Genomic DNA, 21,805 nt, shown 5'->3' with positions numbered 1-21,805 from the left:
TTACGGTTAGTAACTCATTGTTGATTGCGGCTCAGCTGCAGCTCCATACCATGGGTGACCACGTGGGCACCTAGGAATCCAAGATTTCTCATCCCCCACCCTTTTATCCTTTTTCTTCCTAAACCACCTGTTTCTGTGAGCCAGGCTGCTCTAGCAATCCCAGCTGACACCCATTCTGAGACTATAGAGGGAAAAACAAATTCAGTTTCTCCTACTATGCTCTCACAACACACTTCAGACGCCGGATTGGGGTTGGGAGGGGATCCCCAGACATCAAGCAAGTAATGCATTCGGCAGTGGACACCAGCCAAGTGTCCTTCAATTCAGTTCTGACATTACTCAGAGAAGCATCAGATCTCACGGGCTGACGGCTCAGGCCACAGGACTGCTCCCACTTCCAGTGCCAGGGTTGTTTTGCCTGTGCTCCTGACCGACCGACTGTAAATCAAGGTTCTCACTGATTGGGGAACACCTCTCAGGTTTGATTAAATTGTTAGAGCAGCTCACAGAACTCAGAGAAACACTGATATTTACTGGTTTATTATGAAGGATGTTACAGAGGATACAAATGAAGAGATGCATAGGGTAATGTATGAAGGAGGGGGCACAGAGCTTCCATGCCCTCCCTGGGTGCACCCCCCACCTCCAGGCACCTCCACATGTTCAGCTGCCCAGAAGCCCTCCATACCCTGTGCTCTTGGGTTTTTATGGAAGCTTCCTTACACACACACACACACACACACACAGACACGCATGATTGATTTAATCATTGTCCTTTGGTGATCAATTTAACCTTTAGCCCCCTCCTTCCTCCCTGGAGGTTGGGGGGGTGGGTCTAAAAGTCCCAACCCTCTAATCATGCCTTGGTTCTTCTGGTGACTGGTACCCGTCCCGAAGCTACCAGCCATCACTGAACTCATTAGCACACAAAAAGTTACTTCATCTTCTATAGTAGGTGGCTTGTCTCACATCAAGACAATAAAAGTGGGAGATCTTCTAAACCTAGAAGAGAAAGTTCAGGTGCTGGGCAGGCAAATAAAATGACAAACGTCCACCCCAGCCTTCAACACTACATACGGTGAAGGAAAATGGCCGAACGACAGCCATGCAGCAGGCTTGGAGAGCCTGGAGTTGGTGTCAGGTCTAGATAGCAGGAGGTCCAAGAGCTTCAGGCAGGAGGGAAAGTGGGCACTTGCTAGAATATCTGATATGATGGTGAGGTGGAAAAATGTTGAGGATTTGGTGAAGACAAATGGTACCAAAGAGCAAGAAAGACAATTGGAAATGCCAAGGAAAACAAACAAGCTTTACAAGAAAGGAAAAGCAATCTCAGTATAGTATTTGACCCTCTGGCAAACAATATTTATATAATCCTGATGTACAGCACTGTTTTTTTTATTTAACCAAAAATAATGGTGTAATTCTTGGGGGGAAGGGAGGAAGTACGGTAGGTGTCAGTACATAATAGCTGAAATAGCTAAACCAGAAAGAACTGTGTAAGCATATTAGAGATACAAAGAAATAATAAAGTTGATTACCTCAAGGAGGTAGCCATTATAAGCTCTCGGAACTAGTGGACTTTTAAAACTCATGTGCATCTATTTATTTTTTAATTGTCTTAAATTATTCTTAAAACCAAAATAAATGTATATGGAAAGGAACATCCTTTCTTCTGCCAGGCCAGGTGACCTGTAGTCCTGGCTCTGCAGGAGGATTGCTTGAAGCCAGAAATTTGAGACCAGCCTCAGAAACATAGGGAGACCCCATCTCTAAGAATTAAAAAAAAAAAAATTTTTAATAAATTAATTTTTTTTTAAAAAAAGGAACACAATCACCAGTTCATAGGTAAATGGCTTCTACTACAAAAGTTGTAAGTCAGTTTAAGATAACTTTTCCTTTAGAAACATACATATGTATGTGGTTAGAGTCCCAAACTGGTCTTCAAATAAGCCTATAGTGAAATTTAAATACCCTAGATATTTTAGAAATCAAAATGACCAACTTTGGAGTCCATCCTATTAAGAGTAATCCAAGTGAGAAATGATGGAGGCTACAGCTAGAGTTCTCTGCATACCTATTCAGTTCACCATTTATTCTTTTCTAAGATAGTTTGGTTTCTGATTAGGCTTCTCACCTAATTGCTGCTCTGATGAGATTCTGAACTTACCTCTCCCTGAAAGAAGCTGAAGACCTTGGAGCTCTTCATCTTAAGTAACCTCATCTCCATGACAGGTTGACAGGGGAGCATGGTTATTAGCGTAGCAAGTAAGGGACTGTGAGCCGGCCCCTTCCTCATCTTTCTGCACCCAAAGCCCTTCCCTACCCACCAGCACCTCCAAACCAGGGGTCTTCAAGTGTGTGTGCTTCTGTCCTTGTTTGGACAGCCCATTCAACTCCCCTCACTTCACTCCTGCAAGACAAAGCTCATTCACCTACGAAGACACAGCTCAGATAACCCACTTAGATCTCCACCACTTCTCCATGCAGCCCTTCTTCATGCCCTCCTGGAACCTGCCCAGAGCTCACTGCAGCATTTATAATGCATTTCCCAGCTGGGTGCAGTGGCTCACACCTGTAATCGTAGCACTCTGGGAGGCCAAGGCCGGAGGATCTCTTGAGCTTAGGAGTTCGAGACCAACCTGAGGCCTGAGCAAGGGCGAGACCCCATCTCTACTAAAAATAGAAAAACTTAGCTGGGCGTGGTGGCACACACCTGTAGTCCCAGCTACTCAGGAAGCTGAGGCAGGAGGATCACTTGAGCCCAGGAGTTTGAGGTTGCTGTAAGCTAGGCTGACGCCACGGCACTCTAGCCCAGGAAACAGCAAGACTCTGCCTCAAAAAAAAAAAAAAAAAAAAAAAAAATTGGTTACCCAGATTGAGTTAATATATAGTCACAACTGGAAACGAGGTGTTCTTTTCTTAAAATCCTCATGCCCTGACCCACTGACCTAATGGCCAGAATCCAAGTGAGATTCGGCTGTGGTCTGGACTCAGGCTGGAAATCTCCTTTTGGTTATTTCACTGAGGTACTGAACTTGTTCCTCATTCTGTTCATTTCCATTTTCTTTTATTTTCCCTCTTTCTCTTTTCAAAATGCCCTGTCTCATCTTTGGCTTGGAGACAAACTGTACCATGTATCTAGTTCTTTCCCTCTCCCAGATCTCTTAATTAACCAGGGGGAAGGGAGTTGATTTCAGCAGTCACAGTTTGTTAACATACAGCAGGCCATGCCTTGTTCTTGATTTAATTTTTCCTGTGGCTCAGGTGCATGGCAGATATAAGAACATCACTTCCCTTCCCACCATGAAGCTGATCTCATTTCTGTTTTGAACCCGTACACATTGAACAATATATAAGATGTTCAGCAGTCTAAAAAATAAACCACCAGACTTCTTTTGTTTAACCCCAAATGGAAATGATTTTTGCTTTGCTTGTTATGCAAGTAACCCACGCTCACTTTAACATGATTTTGAAATATAAAAAGCTAAGAAGATGCAAGTAAAATCACCATAAGCCTACCACCCAAAGATTAATGCTGTAAAACTATTTGATGTGTGGTGTGTATCCTTAGTTTCTTGCTTTCTATGCACATAATTTCCCACAAAAAATACAGGTTTACTATTCACACCTGCTTTTTTAAAAAAACTTACATATATAGATGTGCATCATTATTAATTGTATAACATTCCATTATATAAATGTACAGTAACTTACTGAATTTTTCTTTTGAGGTTGGGCATTTATATTGGACATAGGTGGAAAAATACAAATAATAAACTGGCTGTGGTATTTTTAATAAACAAACCCTGGAAACAACATAAATATTCAAGATGTACTCCAAGAAGTGGAATTGCTAGTTTGAATAGTATAAATTTAATGTATGTAGACACATCACCTTTTTTTTTTTTTATTTTTAGAGACAAGGTCTCATTCTGTCACTCAGGCTGAAGTGCAGTGGCACCATCATAGCTCACTGCAGCCTTGAACTCCTGGGCTCAAGTGATCATCCTGCCTCAGTCTCCCAAGTGGCTGAGATTACAGGCATGTACTGCCAAGCCTGGCTAATTTTTTTATTTTCTGTAAAGATGGGGTCTCCCTGTGTTGCCCAGGCTAGTCTTGGATTCCTGGGCTCAAGCTATCCTCCTGTCTCAACCTACCAAAGTGTTAGGATTACAGGCATGAGCCATGACACTCAGCCAACATATCACTTTTTAAAATACAATCAAATGCTGCAGAAATTAAAACATGAAGTCATTACTCCATCTTTAATTTTCCTTCCTGAGATAACTACCATGAGCATTTGATGTGGATCTTTCTAGACTTTTTCCCTCTGTGGATATATGGAAAATTATTTATAATGAGCTCTATAGTTTTATGTTAATAGGTTTTTACCCTTATGGGATCATACTATACATATCTTTCTACAACTTTAATTTTTCCCCTTTATATTTCTTGACAATCTTTTCAAGTCATATGTAGAAATTAAACTCCAGCCTCTCTCTTGATCTCTTTCCTTATTTGTTTGTTTATTTATTTATACACACACATTCCTTCTCACACATCTATCCCTTCTGCAGGTTGGTAATGCTGGAGCTTTGTAATTTAACTGCTAAGGGACTTTGGGAGTTTATTCCTTGGTTTATTCAAAATAAATAAGTCAATCTGATGGAGTGCATGGTACGTGCTATATGCAAGGCTCTGGGGAATCTAAGCTGCTTATGACCTGAGCTTAGAGTCCAGTGAGAAAACGTGGAGTGTGTATTTGTCAAGACGGTAAAATCATGCAACAGCAGCCCAGAAGTTGCTGTGGAAGCAGAGGAGGGACATCGCAATAAGGCCAAGGAAGTGGTCACTGACAAATTATTTGAACGGACCAGGGTTCAAATCCTGGTATCTGTCACTTATTAACAGATACCTCAGGTAAATTCTTAATTTCTCTGCCTCAGTACAAAATGGGTAAAGTATACCTACTCCACAATGCCAGCATGAATATTCATTGGGAAAATGATTATAGTAGAGGAATGTTGCATGTCCATTAATAGATGTCTGGTTAAGTGAATAAATCATGATAGATGAATTAATACAATATTATGCAGCTATGAAAAATAAGTCATTTCTGTATGTTCCAGTAGGAATCAAATTTGGACATCTGTTATTAATAGAATAGTGTGGTTTGCTGCCGTTGTGTAAAGATGCTTTAAAAGGTATATGTCTATACACGTGCTTGCATTTGCCTAGAGTATCTGAAAGAATATCCAGGCAACCGAAGGTGCTTGCCTTTGAGAAAGGGAACTGGGGATGGGGAGTGGGAGAGAAGCTTGCTTTCCATGTATGCCCATTTGTGCTAAGTTCCCATGTGCATTTATTATGTAAAGAAGACCTTTTAAAAATTATGAATAAAATGAAGTTACTTAAGCTTATATTAAGATGTTGTCAATTTAATATAGCTTTTCAATGTTTTTATATGGCAATTTTTCATAATCTTTTCATGAAGTATTAAATAGTTAATAAGCACAGACTTTAATAGGCATACTTACCTATTCCACTTTCCAGCGGTGGAATCTTGTTAAAGTTATTTAAGCACTCTAAACCTCAGTTTTCGTCTGTAAAATAGGAAGTAATAATAACTACCTTATAGAGTTGCTGTGAAAATGAGATCACATAATTGAGTGGGAAGCAGGTTAACATGGTATATTGTAAAGCATTCAAATGTTCATTGCATAATAATTAATTCTAAAGGTCTGTATCTATCAGATATTGATTGCAAGTGTGAACAATCTAACGCAGCTGCCTCATACCAAAAGGAATTTGTTGGCTGACACAATTGAAATTCTGTGGTATATCTGCCTTTGGGCATGGCTGTATCTAGCACCTCTCTTGAAGGCATTGGGACTCAGCCTCTCTCCAGCTCTTTCTTCTTCTATGTTGGCTCAGTTCCCAACTGTGTCCAGGCCTACATCCTAGTGACCTCATAACTCCCAGTGAAAAGAACCCAGTACTTTCCCAGTGATTCCCAACAAAAATCCCAGGTTTGACTGATTCATCCCGGGTTATTCCTGGGCCCATCCTTGCACCAGACACTTTAGCCCCAGGATTGGAATACACTAATTGCTGGGCAAGATAACAGTACTTACCTCTGCAGCCTTGATGGGAAGGATCGGCCTAAAATGTTGAGCAATCTCAGGCCTTTTATTTTCAGGCTTGGAGACTCTATAGGAACCACCTGAACTAAGAGCTGTGGAAGAGTTCCTTCCCCAAAGGAAAACAATAGGGGCAACAAATACCAGGCAGGCAGAAACTGCAGATGCTCCCCACAACCCACTGCATGGCTGCCCAAAAGTGACTCCTCTTTTCATACGTATGTTTTCAGAAATGCTTAACATTATAACTGTTTTGTTACAGAGGCATGTTATCTTACATGGGTCTGAGGTTCTGACGTTAGCACATACCTTGATTATAATCAAAGTTACCCTTAAAATACTGTAGGAAGGTGCCAGTGGAGCTCTACGTAGCATCTCACATATCCAGCCTTTACCCCTGCTTGGAGCTAAATGGCTGGTCCTTCCTTGGAACACCAGATAGGTTAGTTGTTTTACTGCTCAGGGCCACGTAATATGAAGATCTGCATAGAAATGATAGAGTAGCCCTCCATTCAGCAAGATGCTCCCACTATAAACAAACAAAAATTGAGATGGCAGAGGAGATTATCATCTATTTAAATCCTACCATCTAGTTTTTTGTTTTACCAAGCATGTGTGCTTGAATTTGCTAAGTTAAGCATTGAAATAATGATGCTCCATCATGTATCAAAATTCTTAGCCCTTCTTCAAAAGGGAGTCTGATTATTGCACTCATGTTCAGATCTGGGACCAAACAGGGAATGTGTGGTCCTCTCAAATCCAGTTCAGCCCTCCCCATTCATTAAACATCGGGGGAAAGGTAACCATTTGGAAAAGGGGAAACAATGTCAATTGGTCACCTTCCAGAGCTTGTCATGTCCTCCTCAACAGGGATGGCAGGCACTTGGTGACTTGTTTTGGGGCCGCTATGACTGCCCTGAGTGCCACCCTCTGGGAGGAATTTCTGAAGCTGCCTTTCTTAAGACGTCATAGTCCTTTGCTTTCTAGATTTAGCGATTCTCTGGCAATAAAAGTGCCTTTAATTTTAGGAGATTGTCTTATCTACTATTTAGGTTTGTTCAATTTACGGCTTGGTGCTTAGTAATCAAAGTCACACATTGAGCCTAGTCCTAGTCCTTGAAGTTAGATCTCCATCTCTTAACTGGAGAGCTCTGCAATGTCCCTAATCTACAGCTAAATGCTTCCATCAATCTGAAACAATAGCCTGGAATGAAAAGGCAAAGCTAATATGCCCTCGGGCTGCTGGCCAGTGGCTAGTTCTCATGGAGAGTACAGCCTTAGGGGCCCAGGAGTTGGGATGGGAGGCAGTACCCCAAACCCTTTTCTAATTTTGTTATCCTTCTGTTGACTTTAGTTTGGGCAGAGGATGTAGCTCTATGTCTTCTTGGATTGTTTTCTACAGAGAAAAATGGCCTTCATAGCAAAGCCGTTTTCTTTTAGGTGAACCAGCCTCAACTGAAGCTTATCTCTGTCTGTCATACCTCCCTGATGACCACAAGAAGTGACCAACACACTCTGCCCCTCTAACAAGGCTTGCCAGCTCCCCTTTGCATCATAGCCCAACTAGACTCAGCCAGTTCCACAGGCTGTCACTTGCAACACTTCCAGGTTCCCAACTCAAAGTGCTGTAAGCAAAAAGGAGATTTTCTTGGCTAATGCAACTGTAAAGTCTAGGCAAGACCAAGTGCCCAATGCATGACTGGAGTCAGCGTTTCCGTGGTGGTCTGGGTCCCTTTCTCTCCGTCTCTCTTCTCTGCTTTCCCCCGGGGAGCCTCCATTCTCAGGTAGCTTCAAGCCACCAGCTCATCAGCCCTCCTGAAAGGACATACCTGCTCTTTGCCAAGTAGTTCCAGAAAAATGTCTGGGGTTAGCCCTTGTTCACCCAGGTTGGGTCACGTGCCACTTGACCCAGTCACTCTGGCGGAGAGGAGGAGCAGGATGGGACACAGTGATTAGCCGGGCCTGGGTCACCTGTGTGCACAAATGTACTCAGGCTGTGAGAGGGCAGGGGTGGCTCCCCAAAGGACAGTCACAGGGCTTCTACTTGACGAAGAGGGAATGTTTGCTGGACCAATCAAAACAATAGGCCCACACGAAGATTTGACAGAATAGCCGGGAGGGCAAAATGAAATTGAGAAAGCAAATTGCCAAACTGTCCTTCCTGTGCCGGCACAGTAACGTTCAGCTCAGCGCTACCCAGTAGAAAGATAATGAGCGCCCAAAATGCAGCCACATAGTAGAAAAACATATGAAAAGACACAGGTAAAATAATTCCCATACTACAGTTGACCCTTAAACAAAACAGAGGTTAGGGGTGCCAACTCTCATACAGTCAGAACTCCACATGTAACTTTGGACTCCCCAAAACTTACCTAGCGTAGCCTACTCTTGGCCGGAAGGCTTACCAATAACATTAACAGTCAGTTAACATATATTTTATACATTAAATGTAATATGTACTGTATTCTTACAATAAAATAAGCTAGAGAGAAGAAAATATTTTAAAAATCGTAAGGACGGCCGGGCGCGGTGGCTCACGCCTGTAATCCTAGCACTCTGGGAGGCCGAGGTGGGCGGATCGTTTGAGCTCAAGAGTTCGAGACCAGCCTGAGCAAGAGCGAGACCCCATCTCTACTAAAAATAGAAAGAAATTATATGGACAGCTAAAAATATATGTATAGAAAAAATTAGCTGGGCATGGTGGTGCATGCCTGTGGTCCCAGCTACTCGGGAGGCTGAGGCAGGAGGATCGCTTGAGCTCAGGAGTTTGAGGTTGCTGTGAGCTAGGCTGACGCCACGGCACTCTAGCCTGGGCAACAGAGTGAGACTCTGTCTCAAAAAAAAAAAAAAATCGTAAGGACGAGAAAATATATTTGCTATTCATTAATGGAAGGGATCATCGTAAAGGGCTTCGTCCTCAGCTTCACATCAAGTAGGCGGAGGAGGAGGAAGAGGGGTTAGTCTTGCTGTCTCAGGGGTGACATATAAGTGGACCCATGCAGTTCAAAGGTCAATTGTATTTTTCATTTAGTAATATTTTATAAAACCAAAATATCATTTGCCATGTAATCACTATTAAAATTGTTGTGATAGTTTACCCTTTTTTATAGTAAGTCTTCAAAATCCAGTGTATATTTTACACTTAAAGCATGTGTCAATTTGGATGAGCTAGTGGCCAGTGGCTACTGGGGTGGACAGCACAGGTTTAGCTGATAACAGAAGCTGGATATCTGTCATCGGCTGATAAGTTATCACTGGTGTTTCCACATCACGGGGAGTTATTTTGAAATTGCAGATCCCCTCACTGGAAGAATCTACCGAAACACACATTGCCATGCCGGGTGTCTGGTTGGAGCCACTTCTGCCTAAACCCGTCATACTCATATAGTCAGTACTTAACAATTACTAATTTAATCATCTGACTTCTGGCTGGACTCAAGGCCTGCAGAAGGCAAGGACCCTTATCTATCTTGCCCATTGCCCAGTACACAGAAGGCACTATGTGGATATTTTAAAAGTGAAATGGAGTTAAATTAAAAACTTAAGCAATGACATCTCGTTTGCCAGGCTTAATGACAAAATGGAGAAAGTAATATTGGTTGAAGCCCAAGATTGAGTGTGTGCGATATTTGTTTTTCTGATGAAGGACCATTTGTAGTCTGTGGCTAGTTGTGGTACTATTCAATCACTCTTTCTTTCGTTGAATATACAGTATATAGAGAGAGTGATTGAATACCTACCGAGACCCAGGCTCTGTGCCAAGCACTGGGTATACAAAGATAAATGGGAAACAGTCCCTGCCTTAAAGGAAATGAGAAACAGATAAGTAAAATAACTCTTACGGTAATACCCAATAAGTGTTATGGTACCCATAAATACAGAGTGTTTGGGGAGCCAGAAGAAGGGGGTCCATTGCCGCCGATCAGAGAATCGGAGGTAGCCAGGAACAGCTCACTGGGGAAAAGTGAATTTAAGTTCTACGGCGCCTGCGATATTCTTAGTATCTAGCCCCATGCCCGGCACGTTTGTTGAATCAATGAGTAGATGAACAAAGTGTCTCCCAAACCTATGGCTAAAGAATCACTGGGTTTGTCCATCTGAGTGTGGACAGGTGACCGCGGCAGGCGAAGAGAGAGAGTGCGTGACAGCCAGGCCTCCAGAGCCAGGCTCCTGGCTCCAGGGAATGACAAGATGCTGAGTGGGGTGGAGCAGAGGGGTGAGAACTGGCACGAGGCAGCAGCATTTGGCAGGGCAGACCACTAACAGCCTCCCTTCTTGTTATTGTCCATATGACCAGTGACGAACGAGCACACTTTCTTATTCCAGGCAAAGCGAAGGCTGGAGCTAGGAGAAAGTGGTCATCAGTACCTCTCAGATGGTTTAAAAACCCCCAAGGGCAAAGGAAGAGCTGCACTACGAAGTCCAGATAGTCCAAAAAGTAAGGATTCTTTCATCTCTTTCCTTATTCTCCTCGGTGTGGGATTCCCAACTTTCAAAGCTTGTGGCTGGAAGGATGCCAAGGTGTGAATAATTTTGGCATGTTTTGTTCTTTTTCATTTCTTTCTGTGCTTATCCAAAAAAATAAATACAACGTCTGCAGACAGCCAGCGAAAGGCTACAGAGTCACTCTGGTATCTGAATACTGACATAAAGGACGGCTTCTTTAACTGTATGCAGTTTTCATTTTTTTAACTCAGAATACAAGCTTTGGGCATCGTTCTATAATCAAATTGAATTTTAACTTCCCTTAATGGACATTGCTTCAGAGTCTGAGGCAAACTGGGTGTCCATGAGCTATGCCAGAGTCGGTAATGTCTGTGCCGACCTCAATCTCCAGCTCAGCATATGGTAGCATAAGAATTGATTAAGCCCAGTAAATTGCAGCTTTTCTCCCTTTCCATTAAATACTGTTATTGTTTCTTGAGAGAAAGAGAGAGAGAGAAATAGGTTACAAATAGCCAAATAGTTCCTTTATGCATGTTGCGGTTAACGTAAAGACTTTGTTCTTTCCTGTCCTGCAGTTTATGCATTAGGCAATCCACAAATTGTGTGTGATGCTAAATTAAAACCTGGATCTGTGTGCCTGGAAGGGAATAAGTGCAATATTAAATAAGGAAATTTCATCTAAGAGAGATGGGGAGAGTTGATAGAAAAACTGCCAGGTATTACTCATCAAAATGCAGCATCATTTGAAAAAGTAGTGAACAAGTGATACACACGCACAGATACTGAAGCCTAAAAGGCCAGGTAAGACGGGTCTGGGTGAGACCCTGTCCCGCAGCGCTGGGGAGATCCCTAGCCTGGCTCCCTCAGGGGAGACCCCCATGCTGATCCCCTGAGGCCAGAGCACTTTTTTGCTCAGCAGATATTTTTGAGCACCTACTGGGTGTAAGATTACTCATTAAACCCAGGGTAAGCCAAAGGAGAAACTCAGAAATTCAAAGTGAACTGCTTTAATCAAACACAGGAATTTTTATGGTGCCTTCCTCGTCTAATAAAGCAATTCCATAGCTTTCTATCACTTGCCGAAAACAACAACGACAGCTTTGCTTGGGCTGCAGTGGGAAAGAGGGCTTGCTTAACTGCAAAGACACCCTTCATTTCTTTACCTTTCCCCCTATCCCCCCCACCCGCTCGGTTTTTGTTTTTCTTTAAGCTCCAAAATCTCCCTCAGAAAAAACGCGGTATGATACGTCCCTTGGTCTGCTCACCAAGAAGTTCATTCAGCTCCTGAGCCAGTCACCTGATGGGGTCTTGGATTTGAACAAGGCAGCAGAGGTGCTAAAAGTGCAAAAGAGAAGGATTTATGATATCACCAACGTTCTGGAAGGCATCCACCTCATTAAGAAGAAGTCTAAAAACAACGTCCAGTGGATGTGAGTAGGAGTCTACGGCCTCCCCGGGCCCCAGGTCTGAGGGGGTCATTTCAAACTGCCCGTTCCAGCTTTCACATCCATGCCCACACATCACTTCTTCTCTCTCTTTCTCTCTCCCTCCTCAGCTTCTCAGCCGGAAGTTCGAAGTCTCTTTACAAAGAGACTCTCTGTTTAGATATTGTCAGAGGTACAAGGATTTGTATTTGTTCAGTGTCCAGCAAGGGGACCCTGCAGTTGTAACTGGAGCGCTGTTCACGGGTTACGCAGATGTCTGTGTGTCTGCTCATATGATGCCTACACATGTCTTTGGCTTGTTTCTAATAGGAATTTGGAAATTAACTGTGGCTTAAGAGTCGTCTGTGTGTACATTCACATTCGCACAATCACAAAACATCTTTATTCATGGTTATAATAAGAGATTAACTCACTTTCTGTATCAATTAAGGCAAGACTTAAATGTCTCAGTTTCTTCTGCAAAGCAGGGATGAGAACACTTGTTACCTGTACGCCCACACGTGTGATAATGTCATTTGTGAATTTTGGACAGAGCATCTGAACAGCCAATTTTTATAAGGACAGGATTGAACTATTAGAGCATATTGGAAGTAATAAATCTGTTATGGGGTATCTCTGAAAAAAAAATACTAATTCAGACATGATAATCGGTAACTTCTTTGCGCTTTTTGGAATTTTGTGACAGTTTGGTAATCCATTTTGGGCTATGATTTAGAGAAACATACTGGGCACTGGTCTTTGTTCTTGCATACACCACACACATCTGTTTCCTTTGCTTCCTTTTCTTTTTAGGTGTTGGTATAAAACCCTCAGAAATTACCTGAGCCTTTCATGCTTTTTGGATGATTTGTTTTGAATTTTGAACCGTTTTGGCTGGGCGCAGTGGCTCACGCCTATAATCCTAGCACTCCGAGAGGCTGAGGCAGGAGGATTGCTTGAGCTCAGGAGCTGAAGACCAGCCTGAGCAAGAGTGAGACCCCGTCTCTATTTAAAAAAAAAAAAAAGAATGAATTTTGAACCATTTCATCTTTTCTGTGTTTCTATCCTTTCTCCCACCCCACCTTCCCCCCCCTTGGAAGGCATGTTGGGGAGGAGTGGAGGTGGCTGCCTTCTTTTGCCCTCTGGATTCGAGCCCTCTGAAGAAAGAGGCCTCCCCTGGAAGAAAGAACCCTGAAAATAGCAATGCTTTTTCACTTAATTTCTATGGTGTGAAAAGTGCAGGACTGTATTCATGAAAAAATGTATGTGTTCTAATTTTAACACTTGGCCAACAAGCAATGTGACCTCCCGTGTCAAGAGGGGACATTCACCCAAACGGCCATTTCTCCCTCGCCTCCCTCTCATGAGTAGCCATGAAGAGTCTGTGTTTGGGTTTCCAGGGGCTGCAGTCTGTCTGAGGATGGGGGCATGCTGGCCCAGTGCCAAGGCCTGTCAAAAGAAGTGACCGAGCTCAGTCAGGAAGAGAAGAAATTAGATGAACTGATCCAAAGCTGCACCCTGGACCTCAAACTGTTAACCGAGGATTCAGAGAATCAAAGATATCCTTTGTGCCACCAGTTCGTTGGGGGTTAGTGCTTTCCAGACTATTTCCAGTGTTGACAATCTGATTTATACACAAGGTACATTTTCACTCTGGTTTCATGCAAATCAGTGTGTGCGTGTGCGTGCGTGTGCGTGTGCGTGTAACCCACTTAGCTTTACCTAAGAAATCGGTATTTATGGTAAGATAGTCATCAGACTGGATCCTATCCTTATCTAGTTTGATAGCCAGGTGGGAACTGCTTTTTAAAGTATTTTATTCATGTGTGGTTGAGACATATGGGTACGCTCATAGCGTAAGGCCATACTATTAAAAGATACATAAGGTGTCAGTATTAATATTAATGACAACACTAAGCAGATTCATCTTTGGCTTTCCAGATTTTTGGTGGGTGTTAGCTGTCACTGTTGGGGTTTACACATTCTATTTTCTTTTCATCAGATATTATAGCAATTGGAATTTGTTGAATCTGTCTGATGGGACTATAGTTGAAGGTTTGAAAGAATATAGGAAAATCATACTATAACTTTTAAAGTGCATTATGCTGATTCCCAGCACCAAAAACTGATTTCGGAAGCACTCCCGAGACCTGAGAAATCTCAGTTCGTCTGTTCCTTTACAAACATGAGTCCTCGGAAATAAAAATATGAAAAGCCAATTCTCGTTTCCTACTTGCTGAAAATCTGTTGACCATCTCAGGAAAACTTGCTTTTTATCACCTCACTACAGACAAAAGAGAGAGATTGCCTCATTATGCTAGCAAGATTTGCCTATAAGTTCAGTTACTAGAAGACAGAAAACAATATTTTAAGTTACCCCATCTCTAGTTTGAGTTCCAAACTTCTGATGATTCCACATTTACCTTTATTAGACAGAAAATGAAATATATTCTGCCCAGATTCTTCTAATGTCTCATCTTGAACAGGCCCTCCCTTGAAAGGTACAGGGACATTTAGTAGCATTTTCCAATGCTGGCAGTTTTTTAAACCTGCAATTGTTCATTTCCTGTTGACCAAAGAATTAACCTTGTCAGCTGATAATTAGTGAGATGGAGAAGAGGTGTGATGATTTGGCCTCCCAGCAGTGGCCAGAGTGGGTTTATAGGGGGAAAAAACCAACAATTGGGCTGTTTCATTCATTGTTTAGTTGGGAGCCCCATTGTGGAAGAGATGTGTGGTTACACATGATTGGCAGCCTTCTGGAACATGTGGTTTATACCATTGTCACCTATATGGCTTTCTCTGGGGCCTTTGTTGTAGAAAATGAAAGCGTCCTTGCAGGGGACTGTGAACCCAAGGAGCAAATTTAGGAGGGAGCCACAAAGGAAGCACTAAAGTTTGTAAGATTAGAAAATATGTTTGCACAATTTATTTCAATTCGCCATTCAGTTCCCAAATTGGTACAGCTTGTTCACAAATGTGTTGAAATTTTCCTTCCTGCAGCATGTTGAGTAATTGTAGATGAGTTTTTATTTTAATAAGTTCTTGTCACATAGCTTTCTGACAGTGGGCTGTAGAGTAAGTACCTGCTTATCAGTTTTCCCCAGTGTTCTCAGTCAAAATTCGGAATTGCCCAGTTTTCTGTAAAGGCATGAGTTGGCTTTGTTGATGGGATAAGTGGCACCCCCAAACCCAGAATCCTGCAAGAGCTACCACGATTGAGCTAGCTCAACACTGAATTGGCTACTATGCAACTGTAGAGACTTGAAGAAGACAGTCTGTAATAGATGCCCCTAAATGTATATGCAGATTTTGTGTGGATGTGCTTTTTATCTGGGGAACAGTTTCATAGCTTCCTTCAGCTAGTGATAAGAAGCTACTTTTCTAAGGGACATCGTTTCCTCTAGGCTGTCTAATCACTTTTTCTGTATTAAACTTGTTAGATCATAGACTCTATTTGCTGTATTACCTGCAAAATGCCTTCAGTGATTTGTTATTTGCTGTTTTATCCTGGAAATTTTTTGTGGGTTCATACAAAAAAAAAAAGTAACTGGCTAAAGACGTTGTACATCAGTTGTGTTGCTCCATGTCCCTTATAAGAAAGCCATGTGCCAAGTGTCAAGCTCACATGTCATATAATATCACTTTTGTCATATAATAAGTACCATATTCTTTTATGATATCCTTTTAGGCTTGGCTGCCAGTACAGTTAAAAGAATTATTCAGTGCTTAGAAATAAATAACCACCAAAAGTACTGAAATATCATTCTTTTCTCTTTTCTTAAATCAGTATTTCTCAAATTCATTCAGGTCACAGAGCACCTGGAAGCTGCTTTCCTCCTTGTGAACACTGAAATATCGATAGAGTTACTAATATGACACAAAGGATAATTTTTCTAACAGAGAAATAATGACACTTTTATCTGTGGGCAATATATAATCACAACCAGCCCAGGTGCACTTAAGAAAACAAGCTGTCTGAGCGGTATCTTTGAGTTCTTCCACTAATATATTTGTTACTTATTCATTTATGTGTAGCTGCTGACACTTGCTAATAGCAGATAGAAGTAACTGGAGTTTCAAAAACATTATGGTTAGTAGAGCTGAAATGTTTTCTGCAAATTGGGATCTGTCATCATTCAGTTTGAGTGACAGAACACTTCACTGGAGATCATGGAAAACCTGTGTTCCAAAAGACCCTGGTTTCAAAATTCCTGACTTAAAAGGGTTTTGATTTTCTTTTGATAGTTTATTTTAACTATTCCATTTATGCATTTATTCAGTATTTTATATAGCCATAGACTCTTTAGAAATGGGCAAGATAAAGCTATACATTTCTTTTGTTGTTTAGAATATCAACCAAAAAAGAAGATTCATGGGGGACCCAATATATTTGAAGATCCAGAAAGGGAGACCTATATGTGCTTATAAGTCATAAAATACTTCAGATTTTTTCCATGCATCTATTTTGTCATTTTCATAATTGTTACATCTGAAGCAATTAGGTGGAAGATTTCCTTAACACTCTTTACGTTAGCTTATGTTACATATCAAGATATTCGAAAAATTAGTGGCCTTAAAGACCAAACTGTTATAGTTGTGAAAGCCCCTCCAGAAACAAGACTTGAAGTGCCTGACTCAATAGAGGTAAGGAGACAGCGTCTTTGTTCATCTGCAAAGATCTTTCTGGAATGCCTAAAATTCATGAATCATTGACGTGTAAAGTCTGTCCCCTCCTAAGAACTTGATCGTTTTTTCCTATTTGTTTTACTTAACCCTAAATCTAAAAACATTTCAACAGCTCAATGTCTATTGACTGTTCAAACAGTCAAATTTAACCTGGCAGGGCATTCAGTTCAAACTATTATAGGATGTCCTGTCCCTCATGTACTTCTTCTTTTTCATAATTTGTTATTTGGTGGTTCTGATCAATTTGAACGACTTGTGAAAGTTTATATTGATTACCCTGTATATGGTCCCCACCATGAATAGAGACATGAATGTTTTAAAGTATCTCCCTAACTTAGAACATTTTAAGAATTTTTTTTATTATTTATAACATATTTACTTTTAAGAAATAAAATGGGGCTTTAAGTTAATTGATAGACTAGAATATTTTAAGACAGTAGGGAGCATATTTTTCGATTTTCAAATATACTTTGATAGTATAGGCCTAGACTTAACTATGAGATAAGAACTATAGTAAAAAGAAAATACATGGAAGATAAGAAAGGGATGAAATTTACAAGTTCCCATCTGGGGTAGATGTCTCACCTTAAAAGATAATAATAGCTCTCTGACCTAGATGAAAAAGAATTTTAAATATTAGTGTGCTGTATTCTCTTATTAAATGCAGTTCTTAGCACTTAAGAATACTATCCATCAGTTGGTTGTTAAAGTTCAATATTAAAAGCCCTATCATAGAGAACAACATCATGGAAACACTGTATTTGGAACACTTAAAGAATCTTTTAATAATTTGCAGGAAAAGAATATATTTAAAGAACACAATTTACTCCACCCATAGCACCATTTTCAGACTGACCCCCCAAAAATGTTTTCTTTCTCTGGGGCAGAACTCAGCAAACTTTTTCTTTAAAGTGCCAGATAGTAAAGATTTTTGATTTTATGAGCCATACTCTGTCCAGACTACTCAATTACTCAACGCTGCCATTGGAATATGAAACTAGCCAGAGGCAATACATAATCAATTGGGATGGGCATGACTCTCTTCCAATAAAACTTTCTTTACAAAGCCAGCTGGTGGACCAGCTTGGCCCTCAGACTGTAATTTGCTGACCCCTGGTCTAGCAGGTGACAGTCATTGATAGAGTTAGACTGGCAGGGAAGAGGCAAAATGAAAATGAACATTACTCTTACTTTCCGTTTTTAGATGAAAATTACTATGGCTTTTATTTCTAAAAGAACGTCTGGTTTGAACTTCTGCTTCTGTTCATAGAGCCTACAAATACATTTGGCAAGTACCCAAGGACCCATTGAGGTTTACCTGTGTCCAGAAGAGACTGAAACACACAGTCCAATGAAAACAAACAATCAAGACCACAATGGGAATATCCCTAAACCCACTTCCAAAGGTAAAAATTCCGCTTTTGTCTTTTGGAAACTATGTTAAAAGTGAAGGTGACTAGAAGGAGCCTGTATTGGAACCACAAGTCTAGGCAAGAAGCACGAACTTCTGTTTTTAAGGTAACATTTTAAAAAAGATACTCTGGCCGGTTTACAGAATGAAATGATGATTTGGGGCAAATGGCTCCCTTCACCCACTTACAGAGTCGCTTTAGGCTTTTGCTGTTGGCAGAAAACATTTCCTCACGGTGTTTTGGAAAACCAGCAGGAGTGAGAGCTAAGCTGTGAGCTGTGCTTGGTGTATCGTCAACTACACTCGGCCACACACCTTTGAATGAGACTGCAAAGATTGTTAGAGAGGGACATGAAAAAAGTTTGGACAGAAGAGCCTTGGTCAGAGAATTTTTGTCTTATTTCTCCCTCCAGTGAGTTGGGGGAAGGATGTGGGAAGAAAACCCCCCAGGACAATAAACCTAACTTCTTCTTCCCTCTCTGTCCCTGGAGCAAAGGAAGCTCTTTGCAGTTTGGTTTTTTGAGGGTTTTGGTTGTTGCTGTTGTCTTCAGTTTTAGCCTGGGGATATGTATTTAATTTTTTTCCCTGCTACATCCCATTCTAGCAGCAAGAATAGGGATGATTTTACATGAACAGTTCTGATTTAATACTGAGCAAAAATACAGCACCTGAAATGGTAAAACAAAAGGCCATCTTTTGCACCACAGAAATTCAAAGTGGAAATGTCTTATTTATATGTATTTTTGGAGGTAGCTTTGATAAGCTGGTTGTTCAAAAAAGACTGAGTTAAAATTGGTGAGTTTTGCCTCTATTCCCGGCTACTTGGGAGGCAGAGGCAAGAGGATCGTTGGAGCCTAGGTGTTCGAGGCCAGCCTGGGCAACATAACAAGACCTGTCTCTTAAAAAAAGGTGGGTTTTTTTTTTTTTTAATTAGAAAAAATTGGTGAGTTTCTATTAAGGAACCAACTCTTTAGTAATTATATTTTGTTTTTTGAACTTGTTAGCCTCTTCTCATTGAAGCTATTTGCATTCTTGTTTGTTGACAGTATTTTAAAAAAGAAGTGAGTAGACTAGGCCAAAGAAAGGTCACAAATCACTCTTTTGTGTCTGTCAGCATAAAAGGCGATCTGCCTCATTGTCGTTATTAGCAGAGAGTATGTGCTTTTTTATAACAGCGCATATTCATTCTTCTAGAAGAATCCATTTGATTTTTCTCCTATAACAGCGCATATTCACTCTTCTAGAAAAATCCATTTGATTTTTCTCCTAACTGATTTTTTGTTCCCACCAATATTTTCCTTTCAGACTTGGCTTCAACCAACTCAGGACATAGCGACTGCTCCATTTCTATGGCAAACCTTTCTCCCTTGACCTCCCCGGCCAACCTTCTACAGCAGACTGAGGACCAAATTCCTTCCAACCTAGAAGGACCGTTTGTGAACTTACTGCCCCCCCTTCTCCAAGAGGACTACCTCCTGAGCCTTGGGGAGGAGGAAGGCATCAGCGATCTCTTTGATGCTTACGATCTGGAAAAGCTCCCATTGGTGGAAGACTTCATGTGTAGTTGATTACGCTTTGTGTGAACTCTCCTTACAAACCGGTATTTTTTTATCACGGAACCAGAACATCTGTCATGCAGTGTTGTCCCTTCCTACCTTCTTCCTCCAAGAGAGTATCATGAAGTAAACTACAAACTTCAGAAGAAAGCTGACATTTTAATGCATTTTTTAAAAAATAAATAAATAAACAAATTGTCTAAACGCACAGTTGCAGGCTCCCTTGGGAAAGCCCTGCTTTGCCCAGGCTCCAAGATCTCCTGGATTCGTCAGCAAGTGAGAAAATGTGCAATCAGGTGTCTCTCACCCAGACTTTTCCTTCCTGCCCCGCTCCCTTCCTCCCAGATTGGCTTGCTGTGCCTGACGGATGGGCTGTAGAATGGGGTCTGGCCCACTCGGAAACAGCAATCTTCCTTAATAGCATTTCAAGCCGTGCCTTCTCCGCAGAATGCATGTCTTTGGGGTCTGCTAATATGGAATGGAACTGCAGCAATTGCAAACTTGAAGTCATGCAAAAGTATGAAATGAATTTCTTCAGCTCTTCTTAGGAATATTTAAATTACTGTCATAATTCAGTGTAAGCTATGGACTGTGTGTCCCACTAGGAGGTCAAGAGAACCTCCACAGCCTTTCAGATGAAGAACCTGTTTTCAGATATACTTGTTGCAGATACAGAAGACTAATAGAGTTCTGCCACTCTAAGCTGTTGTGGATTTTCCTGTCTCCATAAACCACTCCCACTCCCCTATCCCCAACGTGTTTGTGAGTCTCCATTTGATTTGTAGCAAATACCTACTTAGGAGTTCTTTGTGGATTGTTTTAGACTTTTTATTTTTTTAGCTGCCATTTAAGCATTCCTGTGGCACCCATCACCATTTCAATTTAATTGTTTACTTTGAAGCAGTTTTTGCAAATTCACATTACTTAAGCAGAGGGAGAGAACCTCTACTGATCAGAGCATCTAAACCTGTGTGATCAACGGTCTACCAGCCTCTGCAAGCATCGTCCCATCTTGCTTCCTTTCCCGGTAGGGGGAGCTTGGAGCGAGTCAGTCCTGGGGCTCGCTGACAGGGGTGGCCCATCAGAAAGGAGAACCAGGTCAGATGACATAGCAGTCCCAAGGAGCAGCAGGCATGGATCCCTCCGTCCTTGGGCTTCCCGGGCCCCTGCGACCGGGGAAAGGGCTCTCTTACTCCGCACTCAGGGAGACCACTTCTCAGGATGGGGTCAGATGGAGAGGCCTCTAGGTAGAAAGACATCCCCATTGTGTGAGTGGCATTTCCTTAAGCTGGTAAGAACAAGGAGCTCCCACTGTGTCGGGAGCTGGAATAGTTCTGGCCAGAACCCGTCCCCCTTCCTCTGTGAAGGAACAAGTAAGGGAAGCTGGGACGTAGAAAATGAAGGGAAAGAATGCCAGGGCGTCTTCACTTTACTCTTCAGGAATGGCAGCCCATATTGGGGGCTTCGTGTCAGCTCCAAATCCTACAGGTTATGTCCAAGAATGGCTTTCCCGTTGGCAGGTGGCCCTGGCCATCTCCCACTGGGAATGTGGCATCATAGAACCTCCAGTCCATTCCTGGGATGCTACGGACTGCGGGAATGAGGGAGTCGGTTAAAGAACAAACCTCAGTAGGAACAGTTAAATTGAAATGCTGTGTGCCTGCCCCAGCGGCAGGCACCGTAGTAGGCACTCAACTCATACGTATTTAATTGAATTGAAAATATCCCTTAGGAAAAAAAACAAAAACAGAAACCACAAGAGCCCCAGCCAGTTTACTCTAGGTAGATGTCCACAATATGCAAAGTGGTGGTGGGGTCAAGTCCGATGACACCAGCACTTTAAACTCTTTGTGTGGGTATGCATGGGTGTATGTTTGGGAAGAAAAACAAAGGTGCAGACTATCTTCCTTTTTCTTCTTCAGCCTCCATCCCCGGCCTCCTCCCCTCACACACACTGGACTTGGTACAAAATATCGGTGTGGTCCGAGATGAAGCTTTGGGGTGGGGGAGGCAGGGGGAGCTTTGTGTTAAGTGCCTACTGGAAATGCACTGTGGGGTTTTTTCCTGTATGGGAAACCATTTATGCCAAGCTTTTCCCCATTTCCCATATTTATCTCATCTGGTTAGCTGCCTCTGCTT

The 21,805-nt window shown here is 41.8% G+C and overlaps 1 protein-coding gene across 2 annotated transcripts in view; it reads left to right on the top strand.

The window, feature by feature from the left end:
• The window catches only part of E2F3 (E2F transcription factor 3), a 75,037-nt gene extending 53,747 nt beyond the window's left edge, over positions 1–21,290 (top strand). Inside the window, exons 2-7 of one of the 2 annotated variants that reach the window (XM_069493780.1) lie at positions 10,467–10,578; positions 11,797–12,016; positions 13,411–13,569; positions 16,543–16,657; positions 17,970–18,105; positions 19,416–21,290. In XM_069493780.1, coding sequence (XP_069349881.1) covers positions 10,467–10,578; positions 11,797–12,016; positions 13,411–13,569; positions 16,543–16,657; positions 17,970–18,105; positions 19,416–19,678 — 1,005 coding nt within the window. In that variant the 3' untranslated portion in view covers positions 19,679–21,290. The remainder of the gene's footprint in view (positions 1–10,466; positions 10,579–11,796; positions 12,017–13,410; positions 13,570–16,542; positions 16,658–17,969; positions 18,106–19,415) is intronic. The other variant, XM_069493781.1, reaches the window with a different exon arrangement.
• The last annotated feature ends 515 nt before the right edge of the window (positions 21,291–21,805 follow it).

The sequence above is a fragment of the Eulemur rufifrons genome, chromosome 18, assembly GCF_041146395.1.
Source record: "Eulemur rufifrons isolate Redbay chromosome 18, OSU_ERuf_1, whole genome shotgun sequence".
NCBI classification, from domain to species: domain Eukaryota; kingdom Metazoa; phylum Chordata; class Mammalia; order Primates; family Lemuridae; genus Eulemur; species Eulemur rufifrons.
This window is presented reverse-complemented; position numbering and strand designations above follow the sequence as displayed.